Consider the following 24,343-nt stretch of genomic DNA (forward strand, 5'->3'; position numbering starts at 1 on the left):
TGCAATTAGGACATCCAAAGGCGTTCCCAGGGGATAAGTCTGCAGACATCCACTCAAAAGCATGCATTGTCTCATAATGCGTAGTGTTTCAACAATTCACGTTCATGGTGTCCTTGTTTCTAGGTCACCCAGATTCCAACTCAATGATGATTCCAGGGAAAAACTAGGGGCTCAGAGCTGCATGAGCACAGGAATTAGAGAAAGAAAGCAATGTACATGATAAAATTATCAAGATCCCTCTGTCTTCAAAGAAAACCACAAAGAACCCTCTCATCTTAACAGAGTCAGTATTTCAGGGCTCATTGGGGGCATTTTATGTATCAATCTGAGACTTGGTCTATTAATGTAATGAAGAAAAATCTATTATATGAGGCTCCTCAGTATGTCCAGAAGAGGTGCTATGATACCAGCACAGTTTAGGAGCTGGGGCAATTGTATTACATCTGCTACTTCAGACATGCGCTCTCTCACCAATACACAGTAGTAACTTTATATCTCCTCTCCACTTATAGCAATTTCCTTTCAGGTTAGGATGCCTAAAATGATCTATTTATATTTGTAATTGTATGAAAATGTGTAGGTGTGTGCATGTGAGAGGTCTATGCATGTGAGTGCAGGTTTCTCGGGAGGCCAAAGGTGCTGACTCCCTTGGAGGCTGTGAGTCGCTGCCTGACGTGGATGTTGGTACTAGAACTGGGGTCTTCTGAAAAGAGACGTGTGCTCTCTTAACCACTGAGTCATCTCTCCAGCGCTAAGATGCCTTCTTGTTCAGGCTGAGCTTCATAGACCTTAACACTAATAAAGATGCTTTGAAAGCTGTAGGTTTAAACTACTCCAATATTTTGGTTTTCAAAGCTTGCGTCTTCCAGAACCAACATTTTTATTGCTTTGAAATAAAAGAAGAGTGGCTTGTGGTGCTACACCTGGAGGCCTTTTTTGACTCCAACCTGACGATGCTGTCTGTAGACTCAAGTTATCAGAGCCACTGTAAAATTAAGTATGAATTCGGGCAGCTGCTCCTACCGTTCTGCCAGCCATCAGTATCTAACCCGTCTCACTGATTTTTAGAATGCCACACTACTGAGGGTCACACAGCTGTTGTTTGAGTGCGAAGCTTCTCCTGTAATCTCCACCTGTGTGAACTTGGTCCCCAGTTTTTGGTGGGACGTTTTAGGAGGGTTGTGGAACCCTTAGGAGTCGGAGCCTCTCTGGAGGAAGTGAGTCACTTGTGGTGGGACTTGGGGGGGGGGGGGGTAGCAGTGCTTCCAGGCAGCTCTCTGCTACATGACTGTAGATACCATGTGACTAGCCACTTCCGACCCCTCCTGCCATGCTGTCTCTGCCAGGACAGACTGTATCCTTTCTTAAACCACGAGCCAACATTTGTGTCAGATATTTTATAACAGCCATGAGAATAATAAGGAATAAAAACACACCCCTAAAGTACCTCTTTTATCTTGCTGCTGGGTTTTTGTGAAGGGGCAGGTTCACACTTCATTTGGTTGTATGTGTCCATAAAAGTAGTAAAACCTTCCATAAACTTTATCTAGGGTGGACAGTGAGCGCTTCTCACAGCCTCGATCGGCATTATATATTATCAAGGATGTGGCCGACCTCTGCTTCCTCATTATTTTTTGCACGTTGCCCTCCTGTGGTGTCAGTCTGTGGTACAACTGCATGCAATAGCTGGGCGTGTGTTAAGGAAATGCATATGGCTGATAATATATTCGAGAGGAAAGCTGGTTGCATCTGAATCGATCCGAAAACTTCTAAATGGAGAGTGGGGGATGCGGGGGGGGGGGGTGTTGGTGATCACAGTAGAGCCTCTAAAGGAGAGGTCTGATTTTATTGGTATGGTAACTTTCATGACATCATTTATGAAGAAGCTACATCTGGCAAAGAGTGAGGACGCCAGTCACCAGCAATGCATGATTGAGTCCTGGGTTCAGTGCTTCCACTGTACCTTCTCAACACTTTCACCAGGCACAGGCCTTCATCACATCCATTGTACAGATCAGAGAAGTAAAACGAAAGCAGTTAGTTGCCTACGGCCCCATGGCCAGCAAATGGAAGGATTTCTCTCCAGAACCTGTGCCCTTAGTATATTCCCAAGAATTCCGGGAATGGCAAAGCAGTTAAGAAAAATGATATCTCCTAGACAGGAATTTTTTTAAGTAACATTAAAATGATAGTCATATAATATTAAAATGAAATAGGGGCTCCTTTGGGGTGGAAGTTAGTCTGGAAATGATTTTCCTATTAATTCCTCTAATTCATAAAAGATAAAGAAAAACAACCCATAAGCCACAAGGAGCCCACAGTGAGGGACCCACGATGGGGCTGTGGATGTCTTCAACCAGCTGTCTTCTATGGGTTTTGTGAGAACTTGTCCCACTTGGTAAGTGGAAACATGACAGGAAGAATGTGGTTCTAAATGAAGGCTGACAAGCGCCGAGCTACTCCAGGTTATGAGCTCTAAAAAATAATCAAGAATTTTCTATGCTGTTTAAAGGCTGTCTTCCTCAAGGAAGACAGGTCAATTCTACTGCATACTGTTTCCAGTGCCAGCCCCGAATCATTAAGATGTTCCGTGTGCCTTGGATTTTATTCTTCCCATGCTAGAGAAAGGTGCAAAATACTGTCCTCTTCTCAAGTGAAGTTTATAAGTCATATAAGGAAAGACTGGATCGAAACTGCTGAGGGGACCTTGTGTTGCTTTGCTCTAAAGTTCATGAGACTGATTTAGAGAGACCAGGATCTCTGAGACAGCGCAAGCATCCCAGGGTGACTTGACGGAAAGCCCAGCTCCTCAAAAGCAAGCCCGAGCTTATAAAAAACACTTTCCCTTTGGATAAACATGGGCCTGACTTGCAAGCCTTCACTTATAGCCTGGCTCAGTGTCCTGCAACAATGAAGGTCAAAGGGGCCTCCGTGGGGACAGTAGCCAGGGAACAGCTCACCAGAAAGAAACAGACACAGCCCTATTTTATGAATTGAGACCCTAAACCAGTGGTTCTCAACCTCCCTAGTGCTGCAACCCTTTAATATGGTTCCTCATGTCATAGTGATCCCCAACTATAAAATTATCCCCTTGCTACTTCATAACTAATTTTGCTACTGTTATGAATTGTAATGTAAATATTTGATATGCCAGATATCTGATATGTGACCAGCAAAGTGTCGCAACCCACAGGTTGAGAAATGCTGCTCTAGAATATTTTCATTTTCTAAGGAAACAAAGATCCCAATCTATTGTCGACTTTTAAAGTTCTGGAACAATTCAGAGCCAAGGGTTTGTTGATGAGGAGGCACAGTGGGAAAGCTGTTGAATGCTCCATTCATGTCCTCCACAGACTCCATCCCTCCACACAGGTTGGTGATAGGCATTTACAGTCATGTCCACATGGGATACAGAACATTTTCAATCCTCTCAGAGAATGAGGGAGTGTCTTTACAATGATGCTCTTCATCCAAAACCACCCAGGAGTTTAGCTGGTCACCTCGTCGGAGTGGGGATCATGAAAGAAGCAGAACTTAATCCCAAAACATGAAGCTATTGCATGGGCATGTGAGCGACCATCATCAATACAATCAGCATCCAGAGCTTCAGGGTAAGGATGTCAAAGACATCAATGGGGGGCGGGGGGAATGGAGGCTTCTGGAAGGATAGATGGGCAGATTTGAGAATATCCAGTTTTTAAGTTAAGCCAAAATATTTTGTTTCACACAGAACTCCCAAGAGTTCATAAGTTAATGCCCCCATTACCTCTCCAAGAATAAGGCTGTAGGGCTGTAGTATAGGATTTCCAAAATGATATTGACCATGGAAACTACGCTTCATGGACCCCTCTTGGGACTAATGTTCTACAAAAAGTACTTTGGCACATCAGATGGACCACATAGCTCCAGATATCTGTCCAATATACATTAATAAACCCCAAAGATTGACTCCCTAGGGACCATGACTACCAGGAAACATAAGCACCACGTATCCCCTAATGCTCTCAACTGTGCATATAAACTTGGTAAGAGTCTCTGGACGGCAGTTCATAGACAGAGCTGAAACAGTTTCAGAAATAGACTGGCCCGCTCCCAATTTATACATGCAAAGGAGAATTTCTTGAAAACTCCACTACCCTGCCTTAATACAAAGGAGAATTTCTTTAAAAGCCCATACCTTGCCTTGGACAGAAGTTATACAGAAGCCCGGTGGAGGGGGGTGGACCTCAGAGAGCCCTGAACCCAGCGCTTTGGAATGAGGCCAGAAGACCTTTAGGCTCCATCTGTGCTCCCATAAAAGGGTGCTCCCAGCAGGGAGTCCTCCTTTTTGCCCCAGAACAAACTGAGTGTCTGTATATCTGTGCACTGTCTTCCTACTGTTTACATTATTTCTTGTCACCTCTGCTACTTTGCTGTCTCCTGCACAAATGGCTCTTTGCAATGTGTGTGTGTGTGTGTGTGTGTGTGTGTGTGTGTGTGTGTGTGTGTGTTTCAAGGCTGATGACAAGAGCCATGCGTTACTTCCTGATCCTACCACTTGTGTAAGTCAAGGCTGGGCCTTTACTAAACATTTACTGTAGTTGTCACACCTGACATGATGCAGCTAGTGTGTTCCTCGCTCATGCTTAACAGGATTCCGGTAAAAAGTCCTGATAAACTAGGCTGCTTTGAAGCCATGGTACCCTCTGGATTTGTTTACTTTTTGAGTATCCATGCTGCCCCTTTTTGCTTTGTGTAAAAATACTGCTTTCTGTAAAGTTGGAAAAAAAGGCAGTTGGAGGGAGAAAAGTCCTTGCTTAAGGTTGGCTATCCACGCTGGAAGCAAGGCTCTGGGCTGTATTGGATAACACCACAGCCATGAGCCACAAGCAGCTATCTGATGCTTTAGACTGAGATGTGGTAAAACATGGATTTTGGTGTTCAAAGACATACTAAAGAAAAATAATGGAATACATTATATTGATAACCTCTAATGCTATCTAATGAAATTAGATATATCAGGTTAAAATAAAATGTAACTAAAAAATAGAATTTGCCATTCTCTTCCCGTGGCTATGACAAAAATTAAAATGGTGAGCTTTACACATTCCAAACTAAGAAGTTTCCCAAATATCACACATGGATGCTCATATCCAGCTTTGTTTTCTAACGCATTCACACGGGACCAGCAAAATGGCTCTCAGTGGGGAAAGGCACTTGGTGCCAAACTTTATTACCTGAGTTTGTCCCCTGGGTCCCACATAGTGGGTGGAGAAAATAGATTTCCAAAAGTTGTCCTGTGATCTCCACACACGTGCTGTGGCATGTGTACAGAAGCATGTACAGACACACAGACACAAATACACACACGATAAATAAACAAAAATTCCAAATTCACAAGAACTAAAAGTAAAAGGTAAGATTTGAAACTAATTCTCTGTGATAGCAAATTTTATAGTATGCATTCTAGCCTTGGGGCTGGAGATACAGCTCGTGAGCGTTTCCTGTGCTCATGTAACGGCCCGAGCTTGAAAACCCCAGAAGAAACCAGGTACTGCTGCAGGAGTTTCTGTACCCATAGCACCGTGTAGAAGATGAAGACAAGAGAGTTCCTGAGACTGCCAGCTCAGGTCTGTACAGCTCCTGGTCAGGTGAGAAACCCTGTCTCAAGGGAGAAAGGTGAACAGTGACAGAGCAGGACACACGGTATACATTGCTGGCCTCTGCATGTATGTATACCTGCACACATATGATCATGTTCCACATGCTTATATCATATAAGAATATCACATTTTAAAATATTAAATCCTTACTTCACTAATGCAAGGACAGGTTAAAACGATCCTTTCAACTGAAGCACAAAGACCAATACGTGACACTGTCAAGGTCAAGTATGATACCATGATGCAGAATTTGCAAATGTGGATATGATAGTCTCTTAAATCTGTGTGTATATCGACGTGCCCATGGGAGGCACTTACCTGACAGAACTAGGTGTCACAAGTACTTCTGAGGGAACTGGTGGGAATCTACTTTGCAATACAAGTCACCAGAGAGGTTTCAAAATTGTGCCCAACAAAGGCATGTACCATAGGTCCTGCCCCCTGAAGGACACAGAGCACCCAGGAATGCCCAATGTAGGTTACATGGATGTGGGGTCCAAAGATGGATTTTTACTGTGCCAAAGTTGGTGGTTTGTGGTGGCAAAAATTAAAAGGCACAAATGTTTCTAGCCATAGGCTACCAAAAGAGAAAGCTGGTGTGGGTGAGCTGGAATCCTTCCCCCAAAGGCTGCCTAGACAGCAAAGGTGATAGACTCTAAAAGGAGAGACCTACAGATGGTGATGTTGGTGGAAGCCAAAGCAGGAAGGTAGGGTGCTTTGTCTACATTAAGAAATCTGGAAAGCAATCATAAAATGCTCTGTGTCAACAGAAAACCTAGCCTAAGGTGCGCGCTCGAGAGAGTATAAGACAGAAATCAGGCAGTTTCCAATTGCACACAACTGGTTCTGTGAGGTGCGTGTGCCCTCTGAACCACAGCTGTTCAATCAGAAATATGCACATCTTTGTTAATAGGTGTAGTTTCTGGACCACGTCTAAAAAAAAAAATCAGGTGTATTCGATGATGTGCCAGCTGCCCAGTTGTAAAACCACCTTAGTCATAGAGTCAGCCTTGGAGCATTCTGTGTCTTCACATTGTCCCTCTCTGTTAGACTGAATACCAAAGGCGAGGCGCACAGAGTACTTCAGCATATGTTAGTGATGTGACTATTGCTTGTCACCTGTGGGAAATCAGCAGCATTCCAAGTTCTGACCTACGTGCAAAGGCCCCAGAGGGATGAGGGTTGGTTTGCAGCACTGACTCCAAGAACCTTATCCACAGCCTCTTAGAATTTAAAACAACATTGAGGCAGTGAGAGGAAGCGGTCCAGTGAGAAAAGGAAGGTCCTCTTCATTTCCAATCCCAGACAAGTCTCGGAGAGGCACACCAAAAGACCCCGCCATTCACCAGCTCTCTAGACTCCTTCATTCCTGTGTATAGGCTGTGTTCTACTATTTTTTGCATTGGAATATTTGGCCTTTGAATTTTTTGTTTTTAGCTTCCAAGCCAAGTGGCACTGTGAAATGTTTAACTTTTTGAGATGTCTTCTTCTATTTAATATAATCTTCTCCAGCCTGTCTATTTGTGGGAAATGGTAGGTCCCTATTTCAAAAGCTACCGAGGAGTCTAGTACACATGTGTCTGCCACTTCCTCTCCTCATTCCCTCATCCATGGACATGTGGCTTTTTCCATATAGTATAGGTTTCTGTACTCTATAGGTTTTTGTTAAGTCCTCTTATCACCAACAGGCAAATATATGAGAAGATAAAAGAATTTGATCCGCTATGGAAGCCACATTACTTTCTCTATGCATCCCATAACACTGTGCCATAAGTCCCAACTATTTGCCATAGAATTTATTTATAACAGATTTTAAGCCAAATATGATGCACTTTGGGGGGGGGGTCGGTGCTAAGGCAGGAGGATTGCAAAATAAGGATAATCTGGCTACACAGCACAAAATAAAACTCAAAAAAAAAAAAGAAAGAAAAACTTTGAAGACAAAAAGGAAACAAAGGAAGGGAGGGAGGGAGGGGGGGGGAGGGAGGGAGGGAGGCAGTCACGAAGAGCTCTAATCAGCTCCTGTGAATCAACAATGCATCCGCTTTCTTTGATGAAGTGGTATATCCAGACAGGACTACATGGTTGTCATAAATCTGTATCACCGAGTATTAGTCTTTCCCACTCACCAGACACTACAGTCAATGCCCTTCTTGGTTCACATAATACTTACTGGTTGCTTAATATGATACAGTTTTAAAAACCACTTAATGAAATTATTTTGAATATATCTAATGAAGACAACTTTTGTAACGTAAGAGAAGCTAAGGGATGGAAACAGGAATCCTCGCACGTCATCCGCACCTACAGGTACAGATGAGCCACAAGCAGCCTAGTTGTTTATTCACTGCTACAGAAAAAAACAAACCCTGCCCATCTGCACGACAGGCACAGTTGCAGGAGGTGGGTCCCGTCAGTGACTGGCACCAGCTTTGTGCTACCTCATGCCCTCTGTTGGATTCCAACAGTGCTTCCCCTGAACTTCACTGATAAATAGCTAACAACTAAAAGCATCTCTGGAGTGGGTACAGAGCCCAATATTGTCCTTATCCTGGAGACAGGAACAGGGATTTATCTGAACAAATGCATCTGGATGTAAGAAGCTAGGCACACGCTCATAGCCTATGTAGTCCTTGGGAGCCCATTAATATAGAGAGCAGCCGGACTAGAATTGTTCTTCCGAAGAGTAGACTGGTGCCTTTAAATCAAAATGAGTCAGAAAATTCCAGGACCTTATGTTAGATTCAACCTTCTTTTGGTTTTTAAAATTACTTAAAACAAACTTGGTTGAACTGTAACATGGAGAAAAACTACCCTCCTAGCCTTAATTTTTAATAATAATAATAATTTGCTTTTTGAGACTGGGTTTCAGGTATCCAGGCTGGTCCTGAACTTCCTGTGAAGCCAAGGTTGGCACAAATGATAAGAATGCTAATCTGTCTACATGTAGACAACCTACACTGCCTGCCTTCTAGAATAAATGGTTCATGTCCAACACTATGCCTCTGGATCTCCTGAAGAGGCTAGAGGAACGCAGTTCACATCCATGGGTCAGGCACTAAGGATTCTGAACCCACAGCTGCTCCTGAGCCTGCACTCCAGAGGCAGAAAAGGCAACCTGCAGTTTCATTATCATTTAATGGCTGCCATTATGCCATTATAGGAGGGGGGGAGAGAGAGACAGAGACGGAGACAGAGAGAGAGAGACAGACACAGAGACAGAGAGAGGAATAGAGGGAACAGATGGAATAATGGCTTCCAAAAAGTTGGTTTCCAAACAAAAATGCCTCATCTCAATGAAAATAGACTACCACTAACCTAAGTAGTTATCCATTAACACAATTCATCAAGAGAAGCTGTCTTCCCTTCAACATTGATGGTCATGATAGATTCTACACATTCATCTACCATTCATGAAATCTCACATATGTAATAGGTAAAAAGATATAGGACCCCATTCTTTAAACTTTCGGAAGAGAACAAAATGGTGAAGATTCAGTAGATAAAAATGAATTCTGCAATCAAAATGGTACTTCCTCCTCCCCCGTGGTGAGAAGAAAGGCTTTCTGGTTCCCCTCCCTCACTGAAGGGCAGCTCTGTGCTCCTGGGAGAACAATGGCGGGTAACAGCTAGGGAAAGCCGACTTCCTGTCCCCAGCCTCCACTTCTCCATTATCTGGAAAGCTGCCACAGTCGCTACTCTTCTGTGGCCAAGTCCTTCCACATCTCAGTGAAGGCTACTTAAATACACCCTAAACTTGGAGACTCCACATCGAAACTCACCACTTTGATTAGTAATTTGGTAATCTCATGCATTCAGGCCATTTCTCCATCTTTGGCAAACATCACATTTTTGAAATAGTAACGGGTAAATATCAACAGCTCGAAATCCCTTAGGTGCTCCACATCAGCACCTCCCACCATGGGAAGCAATTATTCTTTGCAGACAACCTTGGACCACTTTGTTTGAAGAAGAATGTTTATTTTATTCATTGTTTCTCCAAAACAAATTAAACTCAGCAACAATGTCTAAAGTGTTCCCTTCACATGCCACCAAGCCATACATCAACAATTTTAATCGGTAGCATCTTCACCGAGCTAACAGTAAGGCCACAGAAGGCTACTATCTATTACAAATTGTCCTTCATTGTTAGGGTGCCACTGGATATGTCTTAGCTCCAGGTCAGTAATATATGTGCACAGGTTATAAAGGGAAAACACTTAAACACAGACTCCAAAAGATGTCAATATACAGCACAATGGCCTCACTCATTACACTCAGAGTGGGCCAAAGAACAGAAATACTGTGTCGTTTATCCAACAATCATAGCAACTGCCCTAGAGTTGCTTATCAAAATGTACCTTTGGTATATTAGAAAACAACTGAATTTATGTCAACATTGAAAAATAAACAACTTCTCACATACTGCAGTGCTCTTTGTTTCAGCTCCATGGTTTGAGTGACATGTGTCAATCACAATCATAATTAGCTTTGCTTTCCATCTTAGAATAAGATCTTTATACAATTTGGGAGAAGAGTGATCATTGCAATTTTGAAAAGTTCTGAGGAATTTTCTTTTATATATATATGCAAGATTCCTCCATATAGCCCTAGCCGTCCTAGAACTTGTTATGTAGACCAAGCTAGCCATCATCTCACAGAGATCAGCCTACCTCTGTCTCTCTGCTTCCCAAGTGCTGGGATTAAAAGCATGTGCTATATCATCCCCAGCTCTGGAGAATTTCCAATTTCAGCTTTATATAACACAAACCTTTTAAGCTTCACTAAATAACAAATGGTAGGGCTAGGGAGATGCTTCAGTGGGTACGAGCACTTGCTATAGAAGTCAGAGTCACTGAGTTCAAGTCTTCAGAAGCCATATAACAGATTGGTGTGATGGTGGAGTGGATCCCCGTGACCCCAGCATTTCGTGGAAGGGACAGGTAGATTCTGGGAACTCACTGGCCAGCCAGGCTGGCCAAAACAGAAAGCTTTGTGCTCAGGGAGAGATCCTAACACCAATACGCAAGGTGGAGAAGGAGAAATAGGGGAAATTGTCCCTTTGTATCTTGGTGCGCAGTCTGCTTATGTGTAAATTCATAATCCTCTTCTGGACTCTACATGTAGAACATGGGTGTGCATACATGTGCATATACAATATATAACATGCAGAGAAACAGATAAATTACTTTAAAGACCAGTTTTAAAACAACACTAAAATAAAAATTTTAACTAGAAATGATGAGAAAATGACTATGAATGTAGAGACAAAATGATAAATGAAGCTGGCATCTATTAAGAACATTATGCATCCCCAAATAAGTCAATATCGTATTAGCTAGGCAAAGCAGGCAAAATTTTTCTTTTAACTGATAGGAACATGGAGCAGTAAATTTGAAACTGAAAAATCCAGATTCAAATGAAAGTTTATTGATACTCATTTGGCCTTAAGGCTATTCCTGGACATCTCTGAGCTGTGGCTTTTTGTAGGCAAGGGCAAGAACAGATGTCCACACTTCCTGGGCTACACACTGAGTACACAGTGCTGAGCCCAGCTACTTAGCAGACCCCTGCACTTAACCGTGGACTCCGTGTTTGTCATTCCAGCTGCTGCCAGGGTCAGTGGCTCTTCTAGTGTGTTTTTTCATCCTACACATTTCCCTTTCTATGTGTGTTCTTGTGGGAATGCATTTCTCGAACCTACAGGATCATGTGAAGTTCATGATTTCACCTGTATGGGAAATTGTCCTCTTTGTATGTTGGTGCCCACCCTTCTTCTGTGTAAGCTAACTATGAAACACTGCATCCACTGCCAAGACCTGCGCAGCATGCAAACCCAGAGCCTGGGTATCCTTGGCATCCTGGAGACCTCTTCAGTCACATTTCAGAAGCCTGGCCAGCCAACTTCAGGAAGTAGCTGCACACACTCGATGACAATATAAACCAGTAACAGATTAGTCACCAGAATGCCTTTATACAAATCACTTAGAAAACACTTTACCTCTTTCACACTGGGGTCCAGTAAAGCCGTACGTGCAAGCACACCGATTTGGGGCCACACACCTCCCTCCGTTGAGACAGCCACTTTCACAGACAGCTGCAAGATAAGGAGAGAAAGTCTCAGGATGCTGCACTTGGACCCTTCCACTCAGAAAGGGCAGCAAACACAATGGGAATGATCTCCCCTCAGTGTTGCTTTGGGCAGACACCCCACAGTTGCAGATCACCATAGGATGCTCCCTGAACAGCCGACTCTGTACCTGGGTCATGCTTACGGTCTCATCTCAGTGTGTGCAGCCCCTGAGAAATGCTTTCAGTTCTCCATCTAAGGTGCATGTTTCAAACTCGCCTCACCAGATACAAACTTCATGTGAGTGAGTGGACTCTTGCTTAGGACTGATGTGTAATTTTGAGAGGGCGTCCCTAAGGAGCAGCAATGTTCATGCTGATAGCACCATTAACTGCAAGTGACCAAATGTTAAGTCTGGGATTCTGTTGAGGTTCACTGTGTGAAGCTGGGTCTCTGTCCTTCCTCGCCTATCTAAGGCATTCTCTGGTTGGCTTTAATAAAAATCTGATGGCCAATCGGCTGGGCAGGAAGTGGAAGACAGGACTTCCTGGGAGAGAAAGGAACTCTGGGAAGAAGAAAAGAGAAAGGTCTTTCATCAGGAGATATAAGGGAAGACCAGTGTGACTCCTGACCTGGAAGTCTGGATAAGGCTAGATGATCAGATTAACTTAGATGAGCTAGTTGAGAGTCTGCCCAGAAAAGACCTAAGCTTTGAAATATTAAAAGGTCTCTGTGTGGTTACTTGGGGAATTAGCTGGTCAAGGAATAATTGCCACCATATTAATTTCCAGCTGGGCTGCTGTGACTCTCTCCTCTTTCCAAGTTGGGCTGCCCAAAACTCAATATTCTTGTCACATAGTAGTGTGGAGATAATCACTGGGCATAATATAGGTGCTGATTTATTTACAGTAGCATTTTCCATCATATACATACAATGGTAAAATTCAAAAGAACATGGACAATAACATTTTATTAAGTATGCATATGTATAGTAGAATTTAACACAACTGTGAAATAATAATTGACAAGAAAACACAAATAATAAAATATTAACTATAAAAGCTCTATCTTGGGCCTAGAAAGAGTATTCAGATTATAGAACTATAGGTAGTTTTGTTTTACTAATAATGAATTTTCCAAGATTTTCTATAGTGTGAATAGTTCATCCTACGGTAATGAAGAAGCTCATAAGATGAACAGCTATTCTAAGCAGTGTGCGGGGACCAGCAGAGTGCAGACACAATCAATGGTGCTTGTGAGTGAACAAGCAAACTAGACATCCAGTCAGCATGAGTGTAGCAGAGTCCGTCATGGGGAGCTGGAGATATGCAGACACAATTAGTCAATACAAGGAAAAAATTTGGAAAGAGAGATGAGATTTGTTTTGAAATACTTCCTGAAAATTCAGGTAGAGACAGTCAGCAAATCAAGAGGCAAATGTGTGGAACTTAGGCTGAAATTTCTTTCTGAAGGGATGAAAATGCTCTAAAACTGGTTTATGGTGATACTTGCCCCATCTGGTAGATGAGCTAACATTATGAAGCCCTACAGTGGGAAAGGATGGGGTATGTAGTTTATTAATTAAATAACTGTCAAATATTTTTTTAAAAGAAGTATTTCATACCTATAAGTCTAAGGTGTGAGGCAAGGCAGGTGGTAAAGGCAAACAAAAAGAATGTAAACCAAGCAAGTTACTATCAACCCCGGGATGGAAGACTGCCACTAAATGTTGGGGTGATCTGTCCATCTGCAAGGGTCCCGAGACATCTGCGAAAATGTGGCGCCCTGAGTTATCAAAGAAAATTCCCAGCACCTGTCTCATAATTCCACAGGTCTGCGTGTGACCAGCATCTACCACACGGTATACTTACGCTGTCCACAGTGAGTGCCGATGTACCCTTTCTGGCACAGACAGTGGTCATCGCTGCAGCTGCCCCCATTCATACAGCGGATGCTGCAGTGTTGGACTAGGGATAAAAAGAGAGGAAAGGCTTAGTGTGGCAGTTTGTGTGTGCAGGTGGCAACATTTCACCTGACATGACTTGTGGCTATTTGACAAAAATAAAATAATTCATCGAGATTCATATATCATGCAGATAGCAGAAGGGTCCTAATTATCGAGGCTCATTATGTTATGTATAAAACCACTTACAGTGCAATGTGGGTTTTTTCCTTGGCACTTGCTTTAATGGGACTAAATGACTTCCTTAATTTAGCAGAATTTATATTCCAGTGTCATCTCTGTAATTTATACCAATAAGAAAGGAGAGTCTGAGTGATGGCCCCAGGACAAGGTTGAGGTAGCAATGATTCCCATGAAAAGATTCAGAGTTCAAAGTATCTGGCCAGGGAAAAGGTTGGAGTAATACTTTCCACCCATTTTTCTTCCATTTTGATGGCAGGCTAAAAGGACATACTAGAAGCGTTACAATAGCAACGATGTTTGATGGACAGAGAGTTGAACTTAGAAAGCGCTGCTCATTTAAACTGTAACGTTAAATGAAAGACCATCAGTATTTCAAATCCATTCTGTGTCACATTCTCACCTAGAGAAGTGTGCATTTCTAAATCCTAGACTATGGGTGGATACCATCAGACCTGAGACAGACAGTGATATGCTAATGCAGTGACACACTAAAAGTGGAGTCTTAGAAATATCTGGTAGACCCTCCTATGAGAGATGTCCATAGTCACAGAACATGCTCTCTCCTCTAGCATGTAAGCTATCTTGTGCTGGTAGCATTTTCAAAAGGTCCAGCTGATCCCTAGTTGCTAGAAGCAGTAACTACCCTACCTAGAGGAGACTAAAGGCTTGGCTAAGGGAATCATGAGTCCTGTTGACACTTCTCAATATGAGGCCATAGTTGGAAGCTGGAGTTTTGGCTTTTTTTCTGGTGTGTCCTATGTGTGGGAGTCAATTCCCAGTGGAAATGGCTCAGCAGGGAACAGAGGTCTGTCCCGACTATGCAGAAGCAGGAGTCAATGGGCTCTGAGCACTCTTAAGCTGTCTTCATGGAATGCGCAAGCCAGAGTACTCTTCCCCTTAGAGTACAAGAGAGTCCTCCCCACAGCCAACCTCATCTGTGAGAGGTCCTCGCAGCAGTGCTAAGAAATGACTACTTGGCTATGTGAGGAAAGGACATTTGTCTAAAGAGCTACAAATATTCAGAGGTCAACCTAGCCCGACAGCCGAAAAATGAAAAATTGAACTCCTATTCTTACTGCAGCCTCTCAGACACAAAGAGTTGAAAGTGATCTGCCTTTTCAAGAATCTTGCTCTCTTCCTGGAATGTCATAAAAGGCTCCATTTCTCCTGAGCTAGAAGATCCCTGCACCTCAGCACTCAAAGCCTCTCCAGTAGGGCCCTAAACAACCCATCAGAGCTCCCAGAACAGTCTCCTGACCTGGAAACAGATCATTCGGTCCCCTGACAAATAAATCTGAATGCCTACTATGAGTCATTAAAAATGCAAGGTATTCTGAGGTGGTCCCTTTGTGGAACCCCTCCTAACCTCTCCTGTTTCTTTGTCCCTAGCTCTCGGGGACCAAACTAAAGCTCTCATCAAATCCCACCAGTCTCCATCAGCCTTTAAATGCCTCTCTGTTTCTTTGCTCCTCTCTGACTTCTGCTCTGCCCTCCCTCCCAAGCCAGACGGGAGATGATGAAACCCTGCACATCTGGTTTGATGAGCAGACTGGAAGAGTAACCCAGGTTAAGAAGCTGCCCCGTGTGTCCCAGGTGCCTATATAGCTCTAAGAGGATAATGATTCAAACATTTTAACCTTTTTCCCTCCATCTACAAGCGCTAATAGCTCCCCCTGCTACAGACATCAAGCAAACCATGCAGACAAACGGTTACTTTAGGCTCCATTAAAGCCTCTAAGCCAAATGCTTTTTAACTCTAAAACAATCTACAAGTATAGAAAGGAAAAAATACGCTTAAGGCTTTGGATACTATTCTAAGTGGGTCAGGAAATGGTGTACAATTGCTTTAAAACTCAGTGCTATGCTTAGTTCCATGCTATCTTAGAAAAACAGCAAGGACTGGGAAAGGGCAGGAAATGACGTCATCCTTCGAGCAAACTCAGTGCACAAACTGATTTCAATTAAAGTGGCTCATGCCAAGGCCCGATTTCCATTCCCACACGAGCAACAAAGCCGCTTAGCTACTCTGCAATTTCAAACAAAAAAAGGAAAGAGTGACCAGTGGCTTGCACAGTGGCTTCCCAGTTACTTGTTCAAATTGAAAGTCAGGGCAAAATCTCCTTTCCAGGAAGAACAACTCTGTGTACACTGAAACGTGACAGATCAAAAGCCTCCCTTGATACAGCTTTCATTTCCTTAAACCCCCTCTTTCCAGTTGAAACTTCTCCAGGTTAAAAATATTCTTTCTCCTTTATAAAAAACAAAACCACCCTGTGAGACTTGGAAGGCCAAAAGTCATTGTGAGCCCAGTGGTCACGCTGCCCAGTGGGCCTTGGGGTTATCAGCAGAATGGAGGCCTCCATCACTGCTTTCATAGATGGGTCCTAGAGCTTAAGGAAAAAGTGTTCCTTTAAAAGTGGGAGCAAGCCTGGTATGTGGTTTGTCTGTACAAACACTCAGCACTGGGTAGACTGAGGCTGGCGTGTGGAAGTGTTGGCATACATTCAAGGCTAGCCTGGGCTACAGAGTAAATTCCCATAATCTACAGACTGAGACTTCATCTCAAAAGTTATTTTAGAAGGTGGGTGCAAACCTAGTATCTCTGACAAGGCTTTGCCTTTGCCGCCTAATCTGGAAATTGTTTAGAGGGACCAGACTATGAGTTCTACTCACACTCATAGGATGCAGTATCCATCAATGGATGTGCTAAAAAACCCATGTCAAGACACATGCCTAAACTCAACCCGTATTGAGATTTTACCAGAAACAGAATACTAAGAGAGTCTAAGCAGTCATTGTGCAAGTTGAAGCTGACCTGTGCAGTCAGACCCCTAATGAAAAAGTCCCATTAAAGATGGCCAGAGAACCTCTGATCATTTCACACCAGGATCCACAACCTAGAAGTAACAGACACGGCCCACATTTACCTGCAGCCACAAAAGGTCCCAAATAAGTATTGTATTCATTTCAGAATCGGTCCCTTCAATCACTCAACAAGCACCCACTGAAAATCTTCCATTGAGAAGGTCGCAGGAAGAGCTCAAAGCCTGTCTTTAGAAAGTGCGGTACAAACTCATTAAAATGACTAACTAGAAAGGAATGGCATGCATGCAGCACAGGAAGGGAAAGATGCAGGGCCAACATTTGGATCTCAACATCTCAACCATCACCCTCTAGGCAGGCTCAGCCCCCAGAGAGAGCATTAGGAAATTTTCAAATAAGCAACTGAATGTGTGCTTTAATTTCAGCACTGGGAAAAGCCCAAACAGAAAAATGAAATAGGCAGACCAAACTCTAGCCTCTACACCTGAGACAACAATCCACTGAGGTGGCCTGAGTCACTGCAAGACACAGACAGTTTTCATTTGGACCGATAATTCCCTTAGGTGCATAAACATCTGTGGGTGTCTACAGACTCACACAGCTTAAAACAAGGCCAGAGCACCTCCAAAACATAAAAGTCACCTGAGCTGTTCAGAAAAGTTTAGGTGAAGTATCATCTGCCATAAGTTTCCGTAAAGTCTGTGTAGAGAGAAAACTAATTCAACAAGTGTAAAGGATGAGTCTGGACAGCCTTTGGGTGCTCCTCCCTGTCAGTGTAAACACTACAGATCCCTAAAATGTGTTTTCTAGAGCCAAGCCTTTCAGAGAAGCTATGGTACAAGTATCTCTTCCTCTGCGCCCTCTCACAATCCTGGCACATGGTTGTACCACACTCTTAACCTTCCTTGGTCTTCCTACGGTCTCAGATCTATGCTGGAAGTAGAAGTGTCCCTAGACACAACTGGAATCGAATTAAACAGAAAACGACAAAGCTTGAAAAGGGCGGGTTCCCGTGAGATAGGAGTGCTCCTCCATTTGATATGCAGATTTAATATAATTCCTATCAAAATATGCTAAGGCTGTGAAGGAATAGGTGTGGTCAGCCCGAGCTTGTTATGGACAGGTGAAGGATTACCGAAAGGATTCGGAAAGAAAGACCAAAGCAAGAGTATGGATTTATTTTATCACATGTGTGACAGTGGAGAAGGGACAGATCAATGGCATAGCAGAGAGCTCAGACTCACAAAAGCACACCCAAGAGACTGTTGACAAACCACAAAAGTAAATCTTGTCAGTCAGATTCCTATCTCTATGTCAACCACTTGACTAATCGACCTGCAGAGAGACAGGGGTCATGCTGGCTCATACCTTTGGAGACTCCATTTTACAGTTTCAGCCCCATTGTCTTGTGCCTACAAGGAGCACACACTGGCAGGAGTGTGTGGCAGGGTAAGATGACTCACCTCGGGGAAAGGCCACAAAGGACAATTCCTTCCAGGACATCCAACAACCTGAGGAACCTTCCCTGGGGAACACTCATCGCTCCCACCATCTCCTCAACCTTTATGAGACAAACCATGGCAAAACTAAATGCTTAAAGACAGAATTTTGGTTTCTTCTGAAGCAACTGGACACCCATAGGTAACAGCTGACCCTAACCCCAACCTCATTCTTAACACAAAATGTATCTCCATGGAAACCACAGATGTTGATGTAAAACTATAAACAGTTAGAGACAAGTTAGAGAGGAATCTCTGTGATCAAAGACTATGCAACACATTCTGGGGCTGGATGCCAGAAGCATGAATGAGCAGAGGAAGGGCTGATAAGCTACAGTGCACTGGCTTTAAAATCCTGCTTGGTGGAAGAGCCTACTGATTCGGAAAAAGCAAACCATGGAGAAAGGCTTGCTCGGAAATGTCTGCAGATCACAGGTCAGACAGAGCTAGGATAATAGGGTAAGTAGCTGTCCACTGCAGGTGCCACCATTCCCGTGCTTAGGATTCAGGACTGAACAGAGATGGAGAAAGTGAGGAGTGCAATGGCATGCATGCATTGCATTCATGCTTTCTACTCTTCACTGTACATGGGATGTGACTTCCTGCTTCAAGATCCTGCCACGCTGACCTACCTTCAGTGATGAACTCTAGCCTGAGACTGTGAGCGAGATAATTCCTTTCTCTGGGGTATTTTTATTACAGCAGTGGGGAAATAACTGAGACAGTCCCTTCCAAGGAGGACCAGGAGACTGTTTACTCTGCTGTCATGTGGAAATATACAGAGAGCGACAGCTATGAATATGTACCCTTATATGAAAACTTCCAGGGCCCTGATTACAACTCCCAGTTTCTAAAACCATAAAATAAAGTTCCATGATATTTAGTTATGGCAGCCTGAAACATTTTTCTTTTTTAAGATAATTTTTTAAATTGTACTTATGTGTATGGGCATGGGTGCCTAAGGAGCCCAGAAGGTTTCAAATTACCTGGAGCTGGACTTACTGACAGCTGTGAGGCACCTGGCAAGAGCATCAGGGAAAAGAACCTGGGTCCTGCTGCGGAGCAGCCAGAGTCCCAACCACTAAGCCAGCCCTCTAAATCACCTTTCTTTCTTCCTTCCTTCCCTTTCTTCCTCTCTCTGTCCCTCCCTCCCTCCCTCTCTTCCCTCCTCCCTCCCTTCCTCCCTTCCTTCCTTCCTTTTTAAAAAATTTTATGAGTATTATGCCTGTATCACAGAAGCCAAAAGATGGTGCCAGAGCCCATGGATCAAGAATTACAGGTGGTTGTGAGTTACTGTTATAGATGCTGAAAACTGAACTTGGGTCCTCTGCAAGAAGAACAAATGTTCTTAACTGCTATACCATCTCTCCAGCCCCCTGAAACAGTTCTTTATCCTAGTATTGCAAGCTAATATGAATTTGCAAATGTATGTGTACATACATATTTAAGGAGGGTTGTAAACTCATTTAATAAACATGGTAGGACTTTATAAGAAGTAGGATTGCTCAGGATCCAACCCTGGACTCAGAAACTTAAATAGGGTCCTAACCAGAACTGGAATTAAAATCCAGAAGGAAAACAAACAAAGAAAAACCCCAGCTCTCGTTTTGTCTAATATTTCTTCAACTTGTGAGCCTAAGTGGCCAGTGGCCAGAGTCCTGCTAGGTCTAAGGGAAGCTGAATCCTTCTGGTCCCATGAGAATCGCCGGCTGGGGATTAAAACTTGTGGAGAGATGTCTTCCCGTTTAGGATTCATGGGCCATTCAAGTCAAACACCACCTGCAAGAACAGCTTCCTTCCAGCCTTTCCTCCATCAGACCAGAACAATAAGAGGTCAGAGATCCACAACCCTTCATCCCCCATCACATAATAATTAGAGTTTCTTTTTCCATAGGACGGAGTAGTAAAAATGATGGAAATCAGACCTGCCCAACCTGAAGCCTGCAGGCTGCAAGTGCCCCAGGGTTGCTGTAGATGACAGTGTTCTGTCACAAGACCAAAAGGTTAGATACCCTGGGAACTGGGCCCTTTTAGAAGAACAGGTATTTGAATGACAATATCTCATTGATGGATGTTATCCCATTAGCATTAGCAGGAGAGTTATCAAATGATCCATATGCACAGACAACTTTTACAGGATGACCACGCCTCTCTAACACAACACAACTAATCCATAAACATCATTTCCAAAAACCAGAAAGGGATTTTGGCTATCTTCAGCTACACTTAATTTTTTTAAATATTGCCAACTTTAATTTTTTTTCATGCTCTTAAGACAATGTTAATTCTAAGAGAGTTCAAGCCAATAATTTTTAAGACTCCATATACCTCAAAGATCTTGAGGAAGTAGTAGTCTTTCTACACACTATTCTGATCTACACTTGGCTCTGGGGCTTTGCCCAAAGTCCAGGCACCCAGACAGATCCAAACTTTCTAGGAAGCACCACCCATAACACCCAGACTCAAATCTCTAGCTTACATCTGGCCTAGGGCCTTACTGATATACTTCTTCCAACCTCATGACTAGCTTGAAGCATACCAGGACCATCTCTAGCCTTGTTAAAATCCTGTCCACATCCCATGGTTTTTCCTCACAGACATCTTCAGCACTCACATTGTCACTGGATTAACTTTCTATCTGGACACTCAGCTGTGACTTTCTTCCCTTAAGGTGACCATTAGATAAGAGAGGCCAGTCTAAGAGGATGGTTTTATCCCCGTTTTGATAACTTTGCTCTTTCCCATACTGAGGCTGTCTCTCCTCAGTGGCAGTCTGGGGTCTTTGGGGTACACATAGAGATGCCCTGCATGTTCCTGAAATGGCCAGTTGACTTGGTTGTCTCTTTCTGTTCCTCCAGTTTGGGTGCCTTTGATGGGTAGAGTCAGCTCACGCACACACACACACACACACACACACACACACACACACACGTAAAACCAGGCTAAAATCAAGTACGAGTATGCCATGCTCAGTGTGTGGAGTTAAGATTCCTAGGTCACGGGGGAATTTTTATCCTGATCTACAACCAGCTTTATTTAGTATTAGGCCAGCTCTACTTGGGTTCCACAGAAGCAGACTCTGAGACAATTTCAGCAAAGGTAGTTTGCTTGGGAGTGATTCCAGGAAGCGAACTATGGGCTGAGGCTGGGTTCTGGTCAGGAATTTTAGGAAGTAGTGCAGAACAAATCTCAGAGCTATCCAAACTCTAGCCCAGAAGCCCCAGAGCTGCTCCATCTGTCACCAATGGAAAGTTGCTTCTGTGTCCACTGAGCTGGCCACACCCCTCACTTCCTCTACTCTGGATCATCCCTGGACAGAAAAATGTTGACCAAGCTTTCAAGCCGACTTCATGTGCTCCCCTATGAACGCCAAGGGACATGAGTGGACACTAAGAAGATCTGCTGTACCAGACAATTCACTGGAGCCAGCCACTGGGCTCATAACAGCCACAACTCAATGTGAGGCCTCTCAGCAGACAGGGAATCTTGACACACTGCAGTCTCTCCTGGCACCAGACAAAAAAAGAACACACTTGCACCACACCAGTGACTCTGAAAATCCCATCCAACATAGAATAGCAGTAAGGGTGTGCACTTTCTCCTCCAGAAACTAGAAGGGAAATAGGAATACACATTTGTTTTGCCTTGGCAACAGTTGAAATTTTGAGGACTGTTTATACACACATGAACTTTAACTTTTTAAACAACTAAGAAAGGACTAGCCTCCCGGTCCCCACATGTCCCCCTTTTCAATACTTTGGATACCACACTTAAAGATAAAAGAAACAGTAAAACCAGAAGGGTGGCTCTCTAGCATGAACTGTGGATGTTTGTGTGGCCAGACAGAATAAACAGCATGCTTATATCATGTCTGTATGTCTGTATGTCCATATGTCACTGAGTCTCGTGGTTTCCTTGTAGAAAGGCAAATGTCTTGAGTTTCAAATAAGTTTGTCATTGAATCAGTTTTATTTTTCGGTAGCACAAAAAAAGGGGGGGATTCATTTTCTGGAACCAAAAAACCGTTCATTCTATGACCATTTCTGTGAACACTTTTCTCCAGTGCTTCTATTAAAGATACAGAGATGAACGGGGGCTGTGTGACATTGAAGGTGATAATCTTTATGCTCTTCCTAGTAACTATACCCCATAGGCAATTTTCATATAAAGAGTAAAGAAGTGGGAGGCTAGATCCAGGAATGCCTGTCCAAGAATTCCAGGCAAAGTGAAAAAGGCAGATGTTCTAGTCAGAGGGAAATGTATTGCAGGCAAAGAAAAAAACCTAACAGCAAATTTAGGGGAAAATAGGGCATAACCACATAAAATAATATTGTCTATAATGACATGTTAGACTCACTGGATCTGGAGCCACAGGAAGGAGATATCTGACCAGACGGGCAAGTGCACATATTTGGCCTCGAGCAGAATCCATCCCCACAGGAATGCCGGCAAATGGCTGCAAATCAAATCAGAAGTCTGTCAGCATAGAGTTCCTCAGCACACAACTAGGCATAGGGTCCAAGGCTCAGATGAGGGCCCAGGGCCCACTGCCCCTCCTGTATTCATGTACAAAGCAAGTCTACCAGAGTAAAGAAACTAGTTTGAAATCAGTAACTCCCTTATTGATATTGGTATTTCTTTCCCTTTCTCTTATTCAACAGAACCCATTCGCTCAGTGTCCCTGGACAGGCTATGAAGAGAAAACCAAATAAATAAAAATCTCATGAGAACTCTGTTCTTATATTAATTTATAATTTAATAATGGAAATCTTATAACCGTATTCTTGGCATATGATTTTATTATAAACATTTAATTGTCGGTCCGCTCCAAATTATACTGGCAGCCTGAGGGGAGAATCCGGAATCCACCACTGTGAATTGATTCTACAAGTCAAGGAGACACTCACACTACCAGTGTCACCCAGAGCCAAGTGTTCTGCTAGTGTCCTCTAGAGCAAATTAAATGGCAGACAAGCTGTAGTTCTCAGCAAACTAAGACTCGCTCACTACTTGTTAGACTCTGTGGTCCTTTACCCAAACTCCTTGAGAGCCTGTAAGAGGCAAACATGATGAAAAGGGCTAAAATAATAAACAGGGTAAATACACAACTGAAACATGGTAAATGGTTTCATAGATATGACAAACTGTTCCCAGATGAGAGATCATAGAATCACAGCAACATTTATTTTGATGCCTAGTGAAAATTTTCCAGAGAATTCCAAAGAACTAGGAGGAAAGGACTCTACTGCCAAGCTCCTTTACAAAACCCTGAATCCCACCATCCCTACCCCACTAGTAAATTTTTTTCTTTATTCTTGGTGTGTGGACATGCATGTGATTAAACAAGATCTCTCTGTATAGTCCTGGCTGGCATGGACAGACGAGGCTATCCTCAAACTCACAGAGATCCAACCTTCTCTGCCTCCCAAGTGCTAGGATTAAAGTGCATAACACCTTGCCTGGGTTTTTATAGAGACATGGTCTCACTAAGTAGCCCAAGCTGACCTCAAGCTCTTGATCCTCCTGCCTCAGCTCCTGGAGTTCTGAGATGGTGGTGTGTACTGACATAGCCAGTCGTGACTTTGACCATTAAAATAAGTCACTGCCTTTGCTCTTTGTCCAAGAGTTAGACCTGCCCTTTCCCTCAAGTTTAATGTAGGTGGTTTGAGGAGGCCCAGGCACATTACAGCCAAACAGGGAGAAATTAAAACGAGGAAGTGAGCAATGAGAAGCCCTTGTTCAAAATCCCATTAGCATGATTACAGTCGTCTATGCAGCCAGGAGCAGCACGTGCAAACAGCACACAACTGTAATCAAAGAGTCCCCATGGCTCCATTCTGTAGATTTAGAAATGTTCTAAAGGAAATCCCTGATTAAAGAAGGGCAGTGCTTTGGAAAGTTATTGTGTTCCCCAAATGGGATTCAGAAAAAATAGGAAACTCTTATCTCCAGAAGGCTGAGCTGTAAACACATTCATAGTATTCAGTAGCAAGTATGCAACGAAAGCCACGATAGCATTTGAGTGAGTGACAGGTTATCCATTTACTTACGAACAATACACTGATTTCCACCAGGTAAGGTTTTCCATCCAGGACAACAGTATGCATTATAACGTGATCCACAGACATTGGGTCTGAAACAAAACACAGAATTCCATACTTTG

General features: G+C 43.3%; 1 protein-coding gene across 4 annotated transcripts in view; it reads right to left on the bottom strand.

Annotated features, from left to right (window-relative positions):
- The window catches only part of Fbn1 (fibrillin 1), a 205,892-nt gene that overhangs the window by 154,366 nt on the left and 27,183 nt on the right, over window positions 1–24,343 (bottom strand). For all 4 annotated transcript variants that reach the window (XR_866221.3, XM_006498747.1, NM_007993.2 and 1 more), the window contains exons 3-6: window positions 24,231–24,313; window positions 22,538–22,636; window positions 13,584–13,679; window positions 11,644–11,739 (exon numbers count right to left, since the gene is read on the bottom strand). Coding sequence is in view for 3 of the 4 variants with exons in the window: in XM_006498747.1 (XP_006498810.1) it covers window positions 11,644–11,739; window positions 13,584–13,679; window positions 22,538–22,636; window positions 24,231–24,313 (374 nt within the window). In the remaining variant the exon portion in view is untranslated. The remainder of the gene's footprint in view (window positions 1–11,643; window positions 11,740–13,583; window positions 13,680–22,537; window positions 22,637–24,230; window positions 24,314–24,343) is intronic.

Source organism: Mus musculus, chromosome 2 (assembly GCF_000001635.26).
Source record: "Mus musculus strain C57BL/6J chromosome 2, GRCm38.p6 C57BL/6J".
Classification (NCBI taxonomy): Eukaryota; Metazoa; Chordata; class Mammalia; order Rodentia; family Muridae; genus Mus; species Mus musculus.